The 14,213-nt window shown below is 35.8% G+C and overlaps 1 protein-coding gene across 4 annotated transcripts in view; it reads left to right on the top strand.

Moving 5' to 3' along the window:
• The window catches only part of ABCC9 (ATP binding cassette subfamily C member 9), a 107,372-nt gene that overhangs the window by 43,430 nt on the left and 49,729 nt on the right, over nt 1–14,213 (top strand). For all 4 annotated transcript variants that reach the window (XM_031443999.2, XM_010988822.3, XM_031443996.2 and 1 more), the window contains 4 exons: nt 2,545–2,617; nt 3,957–4,062; nt 11,071–11,109; nt 12,603–12,704. In XM_031443999.2, the coding sequence (XP_031299859.2) occupies nt 2,545–2,617; nt 3,957–4,062; nt 11,071–11,109; nt 12,603–12,704 (320 nt within the window). The remainder of the gene's footprint in view (nt 1–2,544; nt 2,618–3,956; nt 4,063–11,070; nt 11,110–12,602; nt 12,705–14,213) is intronic.

Genomic DNA, 14,213 nt, shown 5'->3' with positions numbered 1-14,213 from the left:
TGCTCCTCCGTGGGCTGGAGACTGCTCTCCCCCTGAGTGACCACTGCTGTTTCAAGTGCACCTTCAATTTCAAATTAATTGTTTATTTGTGGTGGAAATTCCCAAATGGCTAGTAACTTTGTCTTTTTGGAATCTTTTTTTATTTTAATTGTGAAATCTAACATATCTACAAGGAGATATGTACAACATATATGTACCATCAGATGAAAAAGTAAACTTCTGTGAAACCACCACCAAGAACATCGTCATCTCCCTCTGAGGTCCCCCCAACACACACTTCTGCCGCACTCTCTCTCCCCAGCGATGTGACCACCACCTTGGCTTTTACAGCCATCATTTCCTTGCTTACCCTTGCTGTGTATGTCTCCCTAGTGGCATACTTTAGTTTTTTCAAGTTTGAATGTGTGGTGTGTATGTGTGTGTTTGCTTTTTTTGCTCAACATTATGTATATATGATTTATCCATGTTGCTATGTGAAACTATAATTCATTCATTCTCATTGCGGTGTAGCGTTTCATTGTATGAATATACCATAATTTACTTATCTGTCCTACTTTTGGTGAGCTTTTGGTTATCTTTCCTTTTGAGGCTGCTGTGAACAATCGCTGAGTCATAGGGTGGGTACGTCCTCAACTTCCCTAGATAACGGCCAACTGTTTTCCAGAGTGGTGGTGCCTATTTGCACTTCCATTAAGGGTGATTGAGCATTCCAGTTGGTCTACATCTTCACCAGTGCTTCCAGTATTTTGCCAGAGTGTGTGTAGAGTGTTGAGAGGAGGTGCAATTGTATCTTGCTGTAGATTTTATTTGCATTTTTCTGTTTTCTAATGAGGTAGAGCACCATTTCATATGTATATTGGCCATTTGGATTTGGAGCTCCTCTGTTGTGAGTTGTCAGGTTATTTGTTCTTCCTGTTTTAAAAAACTCTGGGTACCATTTCTTTGGCAGTTATATATGTTACAAAGCTCTTTTCCCACTACACAGCTTGGGTTTTCACTCTCTTTATGGAATCAGAAATTCTTAATTTTAATGTAGTCTTGCTTATATAACTCCCTTTATGGCTAAGGCTTTGCTTTCGCCTCATTTAAAAAACTTCTCCTGCCAAGAGTCATGAAGACATTTTATATAAGTTTTTAAAATCTTTAAAGCTACATCTTTTACTTTTAATACTTTAATTGACCCAGAATCGATTTTTGTGTTTGGTATGAAGTAAGACTGCGATTTAGGAGAGAAATCAATAATAAATAATTTTAGTTGTCAATTGTCAGCAGTAGTAAACTGTGTGGTAGTAATTTTAGTACATTTAGTAGTAAGTCAGTATGGTCTGATTTAATTTTTGTATGATGTTCAGTTGTCCAGGCACCATATATGGGTCACAGTCCCAGTGTCCTTCAGTGCTGTCTCAGTCACACATATTTCTTTATTTATTCTTCTCTGATTTGTCTGTCCAATAGTACACTGTTATGACTATTACAACTTTTGAATAAGCATTGACATTTTTAGGACAAGTTCTTATACCTTATTTTTTTTTCTTCTAAAACATCTTAGCTATTTGATTGGCCTTACATCTCTTTTTGTCCTCTTCCTTATACATTCACTTGGCATTTCCTTACTCCTTGCTTTAATGAGATTTTTTTACAAACTATATTTTATTCCTCATTTTTACTTATTTCCAGTGGGAGGAAATGGTATGTGTAAAGTCCTGCCTCTACACCTTTAAAAAATTATTTCAATTGAGATGAAATTCACATAGCATAAGATTAACTATTTTAAAGTGAACAATTCAGTGGCATGGAGTACACTCACAATGTTGTGCAACCATCCTCTCTATCTAGTTGCAAAGTGTTTGTATCCCCGTAACAGGAAACCCCATACCCATTAAGCAGTCACGCCCCATTTTCCCCTTTCTCTTGCCGCGGCAACCCCTTTCTGTCTTTATGGATTTGCCTATTCTGGGTATTTCATATAAATGGAATCATACAATAGGTGACTTTTTGTGTCTGCCTAGTTCCTGCCTTTACATTTGAATTCAGTCTTCCCCCTTATCACAGATCCTCACGCCCATATCCCCTCATCCTGCCTAACATTACAGCGCCAGCAATAATGTGCTCGACATGTGCACTCAATTTGTAGTTATTTCTGTTCTTCACTTTGCATCACCAGGATTCTGGGAATTGCAGCCGTGAGCAAATAATCAGTGTAGGGGTTACACTGGAAAATATTTGGGGTGATTGGTTTCTAAGGATGCTCACATGTTAATGAACCAGTAATCCCAAATTTTCAGGGAAAATTATTGTAATTTTTAGCATTCCTCATAATATCACTAATTCAAAGACCCTCTTCTCACTTCCATTCTTTTCTGTTTCTCATTTATACACCTAAATAGTTATAACTCTACATTAGAATTTCACCATTGTGTGTTTCACTTTGTGTTGAAAGTCTTAAAGTGCTTTAAAAAGAAAATTTATTTTAATGGGAATTATTCTCTCACATTACATATTTATATAATTTTATAACTTAATGTCTATATTCTTATCTTCTAGGTCACAAATGGGTACTTTTCATGGGGCAGTGGTTTAGCTACATTATCTAATATAGATATTCGAATTCCAACAGGTAAGAGTCATTTGTTATGCAATTTTGTCATTGTTAAGTGTCAGGCACCATGTTTTTCTAAGATAATTATGCCCAACAAAAAGAGCGGAAGACTTTTTAAAGATATAAATGCTGCTGATAATTTATTTGCTCCGTGTAGCTCATGAGCCACTTTGAGAATGACTGGGAATAGTAAGACCTGGCTTTCACTGCAGAGTGTAGACTTTTTGACAAGTTATTTCGTGTCCAAATAAACTGTTTTTAGTTTATTTGCTGATTTATGGCATTTAAATAATGGAGTTGTTGATTTCTCATTTTGTTGAAGAAAGAATTAAAAGAAAGGGCATATGAGAAAATAGTTTTCTATCTCTGAAGAAGACTGGTGAAATTTTCAAGATATTTAAGACTCAAATATAGAATAATTTTTATTTAAAATGTCTGGATAATTGAATAGAAATTTTTTTTCACTTGGGTTCGTGGTCAATAGCTTGGGATTTTTCTGTTATACATGCAAATCAAAGTAAGAACAGCCCAAATCACTTTAATCCCAATTATTTATTTTAGTCAAAATTGCCTTTTTCTCCTGAATAAGTTGATATGAAAAGTAAAACTAATCTAGATGCTTTAAGCAAGTATCTCGCTGCTGTTTTTACTAAAATTGGTTATTCCCGTAGTTTTTAAAAAAAATATGGTAGGTGTTGGGTGGTCAGTGCCTCAGTGATAAGATCAGCTTAAAATTAAATGTCTGTACAAAAAAAATTTTTTTTTCGGTGAACTATATTTATTGAGTGCTTCCTGGGCAGTGGGCATATCAGATACAAAAGAGTTAGGAGGAAGGCAGGTAAGAACTTAAGAAATTAAAAATACACTTTAATTTTACCACTAATTCTAACTACTAGGCAAGTACACAATTTGTTCAAGTTAAACTTTACAATGAAATTTTGATGCTAGTCAAAAGGCTAAGTGATATGTACAATACAACGAAAATGTTTAAAAATTGTGTTTAACATCACAGAATTACCCTGAAATGGGTTGACACAATGTCTGTAATACAGCATTCATTCTTATTATACATGTATATTTCACATTAAAGATTGCTTGAAAACTACAAATACTTTGACGCCATTGGTGAGAAATCTATGGCTGACAACTAAATCAAGAGCTATGTTTTAAAATTTTTCTTTCCTTGTCCAAAAAACCTATGTAGCAAGGAAAGGAGCTGTTTAGAATACTATGTTGCTGGAGATCAAAACTGGACCATTGGTGGTAAAACAACGACCTTTTCTAAACGTGTTTTGATTTTATTTTACTAAGTGAATTCCATCGCATCCTGTTATTATCCTTTGTTTCTTTTCCGTAGGTCAGTTAACCATGATTGTGGGCCAAGTGGGATGTGGGAAGTCCTCTCTTCTCCTTGCCATCCTCGGTGAGATGCAGACGCTGGAAGGAAAAGTTCACTGGAGCAAGTATGTGTATTTTTAATCAGTCTCTGTGGCTTTGTCATTCATTTGATGATTTTCCAAGGGAAGAAATTAGAGCAATTGATTCCCGTGTTAGGAGTCTGAGGACCCCTAGGAAATACACAGAGTTTTTTTAAAAAAAATCAAATTGATGGAAACTTTAAACGTTATAAATTAAAAATTGTAAAACTATTCTAGAGATTTGTAATAGTATAAACTAGTATGTTGCTTTTAAGTAAGATCGGAATTGTCAAGATAGATTTTTAAAGCTAAATGGGTAATACTCAAAGAAATAAAACATACATTTCACCCGATAAAGAAGTTATGGAAAACTTGCATTATTTATAAAGCCTAAATGCACACAGAGCCTCAGTGGTCCCATGTTTAGAGAAGAAATGCCAAATAATCTTTTTCTAAACTCTTCATAAGGGACTGAGAAATCAGTCCTTTCTCTTCACACGCAGCTGAAACTGGACCCCGCAAGTACCCAGTTAGAGATACGGGTAGGTCAGACTGGTGCGTTGTGCAACCCCAAAGGTGTGGAGGAGGAAGTATTTAACATGTGCTTCTTCTGAATATTTGGTTGCTTTGGGTTCTTCAAAGCACATTATAGTAATAGAATGACTCAGAACCGTGATATTATTTAATTGTGTAATAAAGAATAAATCCTATTTATTTAGTGTGACTTACCTAGTAGACCCTCCATGAGAAGAAACTGGTGACAGCTTATCTAAGATATTGGATTGTAGACTAGTGATTCTCAACCAGCTGTGATTTTGCCCCCAGGGGACGTCAGGCAATGTCTGGAGATATTTTTGGTTGTTATACTTGGGGGGGATTGGCTGCTACTGATTTAATTAGTGGAGGTCGGAAATGTTACTAAACATCTTACAATGCATAAGACAGCCCCCCCACAACGAGGAATTACCTGGCTCCAAATATCAGTTGTGCTGAGAGGTTAAGAAAGCTTGCTCTTGACTTAGAAATGTTCTTTAATATTATTTTGTACTTGCCATTGTAAGTTCCACTGTGACTCAGTCTGCTGTTTGCATACAAGAATAAGTAAAAGCTATTTACAGGCATTTTTGGAATAGATTCTATTTTAAACTACAATTAAGAGATGGAAATACTTGGATATGGAACTTGAACAGGAAACAGCGGGACTGTAAATCCTATTTTTGGTATCGTTGGTGAAAGAGGGAGGCTGAGAAGTGTTGAGGGTAGAGTTTAGTCTTGGTGGGCGATCTCACATACAGTAGACATGAAACTGACTAGAGCGGATCTAGCAGAGAGCTGGGTGAAGGATTGCTACCCGAAATTTGCTTCGCGCTAAATTCCTGTTGATCCCTAAGGTCAAGCACTAGATAGTGTGTGCCCTGCTGTGATCACCTTCCATCTTGGATGAATGCAGGTTTTGAGAAGCAGGTTTTACTGGATTAAATTATATTGTATGACATGGGTGGCCACAATCAAGTTATGTGGCTTTTGTTTTTGTCTTGTTTCACGAGCATTAAAACTGAGAGAAAGAATGAGAGACCATGACCTCAAGCTTGAGATTTTATTTTTATACCTCTAGGAAGTTCTTGTAATCTAACCTTCTCTAGTGTTATTGAAGATCCCAGCCCTGGTTCAACTTGGGCCAAGCTGGCTCCGAAGTTCATTGTTAATAATAATTACCAATTTATTAATGGGTAAATAAATGGTATGGGAATTAGAAAAGTATTTCATACAGTCTAGTTATTTATTTTCTTGGGCTCCTAAGCAGTATGTACACACATACACAGACACACACCTTTTTTTTTTATTGCAAACACATCTATCTTAAGCAAATATATACCATTCATATCCTACCTCATTTCATAAAGGTTGTACATGATTCTATTTAAAAAACATAATATAATAAAGCTTGAAAAATAAAGATATCAAGAAGGAAAATAAAGTTTAAATAATAGTCTGAGCAATTAATAGATTGAAATCCATGCACTGGTGTCCTGCATATTTATAAAATATAAGTCACAAATTCTTTTCTGAGTTTCATGGAAGCTAGGCAAAGAGGGAAACAAGAGATTAAAAACACTCCTTTACTCAATAAATGTTAAGTTTTTTTTAAAGAAATAAGAAAGAAATGTCTCCCATGAATCCTAATTTTTTAAAAAAGCTAATAAAAGATATCATATTTTAAAGTTGGGGCCAATAGGATGAAGATGTGAGAAAGATTTGAGATAATTCTAAATATTTATAAAATCCCTTTCATTTAAAAATCATCTCTTTACGAACACTTGCCTTAATACACAATAATCCCATCTCTTCATAGCAGAAAGGACTAAAATTTTCTTTAAAAATGGTTGGGTTGGCTCTGACACACACAAATTAAAACCTAACCCTCTTAGAGGTTGGATAAGCTAACACAAATTCCATTTTTCTTTATTTATGAGAATTACTTAATTTTCTTCCCTGGCATCCTTAATATCTGATAAAACATGTTTTCAGATCAAGAATGTTCAGAGGATGCTGACCTTCTTTTTAAAGAGTTATTTGCAATTACTCTTTATTCTAGGGAAAAAACCTGTTGTGCCTGGTCCAAAAACGTATATGTGTTATTAGAGAAAGCTAATTTAGAATTACCAATGTTGAAGACTGATGACTTACAAATACTGAAAAGTACTTGACTTCAGCAAACTAAATTGTTTGCTATTTTTCAAAGTTCAAAATAAAGCAAAACAATGAAGTAAATGTTATGGTATGGCACCAAGTGCCTTGCTGTCATTCTTTTGCCATTGCATGTATCTCTGGTTCCATGAATTTTATTTTTAAATGTGTTCTCATAGATGGCATGAAGTGAAGTTCTGCTTTACTGCAGCAAGAAATATATACTTTGGGTGGGAAGGAAGGTACCGTTGCTCATCCAAGACACAGCTACATGGGTAGAACTTGGTACGCAAAGACATCTATGGATGTTCCCTTGGCAATTGCTACCTTTGACCTAGTCTAACATGTTGGAGCCCAGAAGAGAAACGTGAGAGAGATGAGGGAGAAATGGAAAAATCCTCTAAACTTGTTGGAACGCCAGGGTTCTTGCCCCTGCATCTGGGTGTGCTCTGTATTTGTTAAAAAGCAAATGTTCTGCCTGACTGAAGTTGTCCTTTTCTAGTAGTCATGATAAATAATAATTCCTACTGATATTTTAGGAACTAGAACTAAAATGATAGACAGTTCCAGCGAGGGAGTCCAGAATGTGTAATAATTGTGATAATCATGTGAGACGTAGCCATCATTTATCTTTGGTTTCCCTTTTTTCCCCTTTCCATCTTGCCCGTGCCATCAACCACCCTACAGTCAGACCCCACATGTTGTGTTGTTCTATTTTCTAATGTCTTGGTGTAATTAGCATTGTAACGGTGGCTCAATTACTCTAAGACTGGTAAATTGAGGAGTTACCCCTTTTCATGTGATTTTGCTTAGCATCATGGAATAATAACACATTGAGTCAGCTTTCCTGGATCAGATAGTGTATTGTATGCTTGCGTTCACATTAGCTCCCCTTCTTCCAAATATTGTTACTGATGTAAGCTTGCAGAAGTCATTCTTTCCCATTCCAACCATGAACTTGACGTAGCTAGAATATCAGGTTTAACTTTGACTCTTGAAGGAAAATACACACAAATCCTGCATGCAGAACTGAAATTGGATGCCATTTTCCAGAAGGGGGTTGTCCATCTGACCGCTTTGCTTCCTTGGTTGCCTTCAGTGCTGTTTACGGCCACATTGAGTGGTGAATGATGAGTCTAGACTTGGAACCGGTGATTTTCATGTAATCAAATAAAATCTGTGTGGAATTCAGAGCTAACTCTATTTTCTTTTTTGATTTTGGAAGAGAAAAAAATATTATCTTCCATAATTGAATTTGATTAAATATATTAGTATGTGAGAAGTTTGTCTATAACATGGAAAATGAAAGAAGCTAATTTTTTAATTTGTTCATGGGAAATGACTAGTTACAAATGGATCTTTAACTGCCTTTTCTTCCTTCCTCTGAAACTAGTTTATGATATTTAACTTTCATTCTTAAAGAAAAATATGTCTGAATCCTCCAAGGAGAGCTCTTCAGAAGTGAAGACCCACCATGTGCTGTCTTGCCTTTTTCAGAACATTATGACATGAATAAAACCTTCTTCCTTTTTTAAAATTTATTTTTATATTGAAATGTAGTTGATTTACAATGTTAGTTTCAGGTGTACAGCAAAGCAGTTCAGTTATACATATACATACATATATATGCGTATATTTTCAGATTCTTTTCCATTCTAGGTTATTTCAAGAAATTGAATATAGTTCCCTGTGCCATACAGTAGGTCCTTGTTGTTTATCTGTTTTATATACAGTAATGTTTAACCCATCTTTCTTATAGAGGTCTTTAATGTTTTCCTTTGCTCATTCCATTATCCTCCATTTAAATAAAGGTCTTGCCTGTCTCGTAAACAACTGGAGCATTTCTTTTCTTAAAACAATAGTCTACACTCACTTAACCTCCTTGGTCTCCTACTCAGCACATTGCAGTCTGGCTGAAAAGTTCTCACCAATGACTGCCTAAATGCTAAATTGTCATAATTAGTTCTCAATCTTACTTAACTTCTCCATAGCTTTGGAAACTGTTCACCACTGATGACTCCCAGAAATCAACTCCTTTCTTGGTTTCCATGACACTTTTACTTGTTCATTTGTTAAAAAATATGTATTGCACACCTATGCAATCAAACATGCAAATCATTGTATTAGTTGTTGGGGCAAATAACTAAATGAAGAAAGCCAGCCCCCTATACTCATGAAGTGTACTGTTCAGCAGGGAAGGCCATGAGGAAGTAAGAAAATGGTTTTATAATTACTTGGTTAAGTATTTATAAATGCCAGGAAGAAGTACAGGGTTTTATAAGAATAAATCATAGGTGACCCGAGTTGATTAGTTGAGGTCAACAAGGCTTTTTTTGGGGGGGTGTGGAGGCATAAATGAGTGATACCTGAACTTACATTTGAAGAATAAGACAAAATTAATGAATCAAAAAGTAAGGAGCTGCAATACAAGTGGAGGTGGAAAGTGAGGAAGAATATTGTAATTCTCCTTCAATCTTTCTGCTGTCTACCGTAGGATCCCCTTCTTTTATTTACATCTTTGACTTCAGCTACTCTTTAAATACTAGTGACACACCAGTGTACATTTCTGGCCAAGATCTTTCATCTGAAAACCTAAGAGCGCCTCTAAAAAATCTTATACAGCTGCAAATTGAACACATCCAGATGAGCTTTTATCCCTCATATTTCCAAAACCTGTTTCTCTTCCTGTAACTTAGAAAAGTTGTGTCCTCACCCCCTGGAATCAGTCGGTAGGTGCCCAAGTCAGAGCTCAGAGATTTAACCTAGATTCTTCTCTCTGTCCGTTGCCTGCAAAAATCCAACCAATCACTTTTCTTATGTCTGTCCTTACATTTCTTGTCTATTTTCATTTCCTGCTTCAGGTACCTATAGCCTATGTGAACACCTCACTGTAATGACTCCGTCATCTTTCTTTATATTGTGGTGAGATTTACCTTTCAACATGAAAATATAACTACTTCCCTCTTTAAATGACTGGCCAAAGCATAGAAGAAATATTTCAGACACCTTTGCATAAAAGGGCCTTTCATGATCTGATCCTTGTCGAACTCCTTAAATTCATGTTTTGCCATTCCACTCACCCTTACCATTGTGCTCCAATGACAATGACCTGCAATGGTAATTGAAAAAAATTGATGACTTCCAAATTCATATCTCGTTTGGGCTGACATTTGCAAATGTCTAATGGACATTTCCACCTGGATGGCCAATAGGCAAATTAATCCATCAATTTCTGCAACTCACCTGCTCTTCCTTATGTGTTTTCTGTCTTCCTCAGACTAACTAAAGCCACTGAGGCCATTTATTGGCTTTTTACCACTGAAAAATAAAATGAAATCCAAATTTCTTGGCATCTAAAACATACTGTGTGGAAAATATCACTTGGGGAAATTGTGCATTTTATTATTTTTATGAGCATCTTAAATCAGGGAGTAATCATTATTGAGAGTGAATTTTTAGTCTAAGATTGTTTTTCCCTGCCTCTGTTAACCATCCCAAGATGTCATTAGAAATGTGCAGTTGTGAACATCTTAACTTTAGAAACTCAAAGGCAAACATAACTAGATAACATCCTTAGGTGAATTTTCTCCACAAAAGCATATGGCGCTTTCCAAAGTGAAAGAGGATCTATTTTTAGAGTTCCTGTAGACTTTAATTTTGTGTGTGGCTTTGAATTCAGGTGTTTCAGAATGATAGAGTTCAAATAAAATAGTAAAATTTAGAATAATAAAATGAATGTCTTCAGATGCTTTTTCCTCATAATGTAGATATAATTAAATTTAATTAGTCATGTATCTCATTTTACATAAATCATATCAATTAGTAATTAATTATACCCAAATGTTGCAGTGTGATCTATTGTGCATGTCTGCTTTATTACCAGTTTCTTAAGGGCCAGGCTGTGTTTAAACCTTTCAAGTTTAGAGCACAAAAAGTATTTCTTCTTCTCCTGCCTTAAGGTGTCTAATTAGGAATTTAAATAGATTAAATTCGAATTTGAAAGGGGGCACATGGAGATATCAAATCCTTGTATAGACTGGGAAACTATTCTGGAGAGATTACCTAAATTTAAACAGCTAATTGGAGCAAAGTTGGGGCTAGAATGAGGCCATTATATGGACCCGTATTTTGTGTGAAGAACAGTGCTATCTCTCTTTTGGAAGCTTACAAACTAATTATTTCCTGGATGAATATATAAAAGAAGACCATCACTTATCTGGTTTACCTTTGGAATTAATATCAAAAACCATTTGGGAAATGTAGCCATTTAAATATGTCCAATGTTTATCTCTTACCTGATATATGCGTGTATTCATTCTATATTTATATTTCATAATTAATGAACATTGTTTGCCATACTTGCAGTGTAAATGAATCTGAACCTTCTTTTGAAGCAACCAGAAGGTATTATTTCTATTTTAATCTGCGTTTTATAAGAATAACTTCCTCAGACTTTACCTAATACTCAATCTCTTACACCTGGTCATTATATTCATTCTGATAATGTACAAAGTTATTTATTAAAATGTGCTAACATATTTCCAATAGCAATAGTTCCCAACATTTGGAGGTTACTCAAAGAATTAATTTGCCAAAAAAATGACCCATTGTATCAACCATTTTCCTCTCCGTGAGTCACACGTGTCTTAGCTTCAGCTAAAATTCAAACTGTTCTTAGCAAATTGAATTTGGGATTTCATAAAATCAGAATGCAAGAATTAATATGTGTATTGTTTATGAGTTAAATGGTGATGAAATCTGCCTCTCAGCTAGAGACAGAGAGCCAAGTGCTTCATCTATTTAAAAAAGAAAGAAAGAAAAAAAAAAATACCCTTAAAGCACCCGGTGAAAAGGGAGGCAGACACGCCAGAGGTTGGGAACCACTGTTACCGCACATGTGGTTATCTGAGAGACTACCAGCCTGTTGTACATTATCACGTCTTCTAAACTCCTAAGACAGAATGTTTTAAAGTGATGACCGAGCATTTCTAATGACTCTTTTTTTTAACCACACTCTCTTTTAACTTTAATTCCTTAATTCGTACTTACAGACCTTTAACTGTGGAAGTGTGATGTTTAAGCTGACCCCCTTCCTACCCTAGTCCCATCCTTTTCTTTCTTTTCAACTCACATGTATTTTCCTAATTATTGCAAATTAAAATCTGATGTATAGACATCTGGTAGAATTTGTAAGCCAAAAAAAAAAAAAAAATAGGGGACAGGGCGGAGGCTATCACTTTTTAAAAATAAACTATTTCAATATGTATTTGTGTAGTTTTTAATATTGAAGTTATGTGTAGTTTTTAAAAAATTTTTTAATGTGTAGTTATTTTAATATTGAATAGGACTCCTAAAGATACTGCTTTTTGTTTTGAAATATTTATATTATCTATGACCTTAAAATATGTTAATGTGATTAAGCCACAAACACATACTAGAATTATAGTATCAATTCCTGTCTTTTTTAAAGGTATTCACATAAAATGCATAGATATGTAAAGTGCTTTTAAAATAAAATGAAATATCAGTGGCTATTAAATTGTTATTTATCTTTTAATTACTTTAAAGTATAGTCATTTTAGAAAATAAAATTTTAATCAATAGTTCATACCTTTAATTAATAGTTCATTGACAGTTCATACTTCTTTAGTATAGCAAAATCAAATTTGCATACCATGTGAAGTTTTAATTAAGTTCTAATCCTTTTAATTTCATGGACTATTTAACCATTAATTAATAAGGTTGATGGGTGTTAAAATGTTCTTTTTTAGAAGTTCTCCATTTCCATCTTTGAGACGTTTTATCAACTTTAATTTTTCTTAGTTACACTAACCTACAAATGCAGCAAAGCACCTTTGCATAATTTTGGTGTTTTGTTTTTCTTTTCCATTTTCCAGTAGGAACAGATACTCTGTGGCTTATGCAGCTCAAAAGCCATGGTTATTAAATGCTACAGTGGAAGAAAATATTACCTTTGGAAGTCCTTTCAACAAACAGAGGTAATTTTGCATGTATGCAATTTGGAACCAAAACAAGCTATTTCTGATCCCTCTGTCTGGTTCACAGTTTCTGGAATCTTTTATACTAGGACTTCCTTTCTTCTCTCCTTGCGCTCTTTCCATCCTCATCACCAGGTCTGTTGAGTCAACTCTTATAAAAGAAGCCTCATTGGAAGTTTCAACTCATCCTATACATTTATGGAGAACAGTTGGTACACCAAAATTAAACAGCCAAAATGGAAGTGGATGTGGGATGATGGGTAAACAGAAAAAAAAATCCCAGTAAGGAGCAGAAGGAGGGTTAACAATGGAAAGAAGAGGAAGAATGTGGGGTCTGAGGGGTCTAGTTACTGGGAGCAGCCAGAATATGCCATCTTTCTACCATCTGTTATTAAACACCCAGTGGAGGGTACAAAGGCACAACCCCTTCCTGAAGCCATCCCCCCAAGATGTGGGGAGGGTATTAAGACCCTAAGGGAGGTGACCCTGAAATTCAAGGAGAATGAGATTCGAGGAGAGGCATGAGGAAAGGGGAGAGAGGCTGAAAGCAGACAGTGTGGGAGGAAAAACCCGAATTACATGGGATTGTTTGGGACCTGGGAACAAACCGGAGAGAAAGGGATCTGTGTATATTGACAGCCGCAAACTAGATTGCAAAGGAAGGCTCAGATGAGGCAGTAAAGTGCCTTAAAAGCCAACTGGATATAATTCTGTGCATTCTCCAGAGACACAGCACGTGTTAGAAAAGGGACTAACAAAGTAAATGTGATCTGGCAGTGTCATGACAGATTTATATGAAATGAATCTGAATTAGCAAAAAGACATTAAGAAGTTTGTTGGAACAACAATCTGGGCGTGCCGTGTTTATTGCCTGCGCTTGGGGGTGACCATGGAAATGGAAGAAGAAGAGATGGTTGACAGAAAGCCATTCTAGAATAAGAATAGACAGATAGGAGCAGGGAGAAGAGAAGGGAGGAATCAAGAATGACTTGACTATTTTAAGAGCAGGTGATGGAGAAAGTGAAACTGTTGATATTTTCCCTAGCACTACCAATCCCCGTGTCATTCCAGTATTTCCAGTCATTCCAAGTTCCAGTCCCAGCCTTACGCCAACCTGAGTGCTGTCAGTCCTCATTGTCTTCCATTTTTCCCTCCCTTCATCATCATGATAGTGGGCACAGAGCCCCACCTGGAGCCCATGCTCTAGTCTGAGCAGCATCCTTTTGTTCCTCACACTCACCATGAACTTATCGACCTTCATGTGGTTCCTTATGCCTCCTTTCCCTCATTTTCATTCCTGGCAAATTACAACTCATCTTTCTGGATACGCCTGACAAATCGCCCCCTCTACAAAGGTGTTGCTGATTTCTCAGAGCGGCCACTCATTTCCCCTTGTATATTCCAGGAGCACTTTGTGCCTGCCCGTCCATAGTGCCTAAAAAGGTACATTTTTATCTGTTTCTGTGTCCGTGTTCTGCTCCATTTAATAGTTGTATGAGAGTGGGAACC

This window comes from Camelus dromedarius, chromosome 25 (genome assembly GCF_036321535.1).
Source record: "Camelus dromedarius isolate mCamDro1 chromosome 25, mCamDro1.pat, whole genome shotgun sequence".
NCBI lineage: Eukaryota > Metazoa > Chordata > Mammalia > Artiodactyla > Camelidae > Camelus > Camelus dromedarius.
The sequence above is the reverse complement of the archived record's forward strand: the minus strand, read 5'-3'. Positions and strand labels throughout refer to the sequence as shown.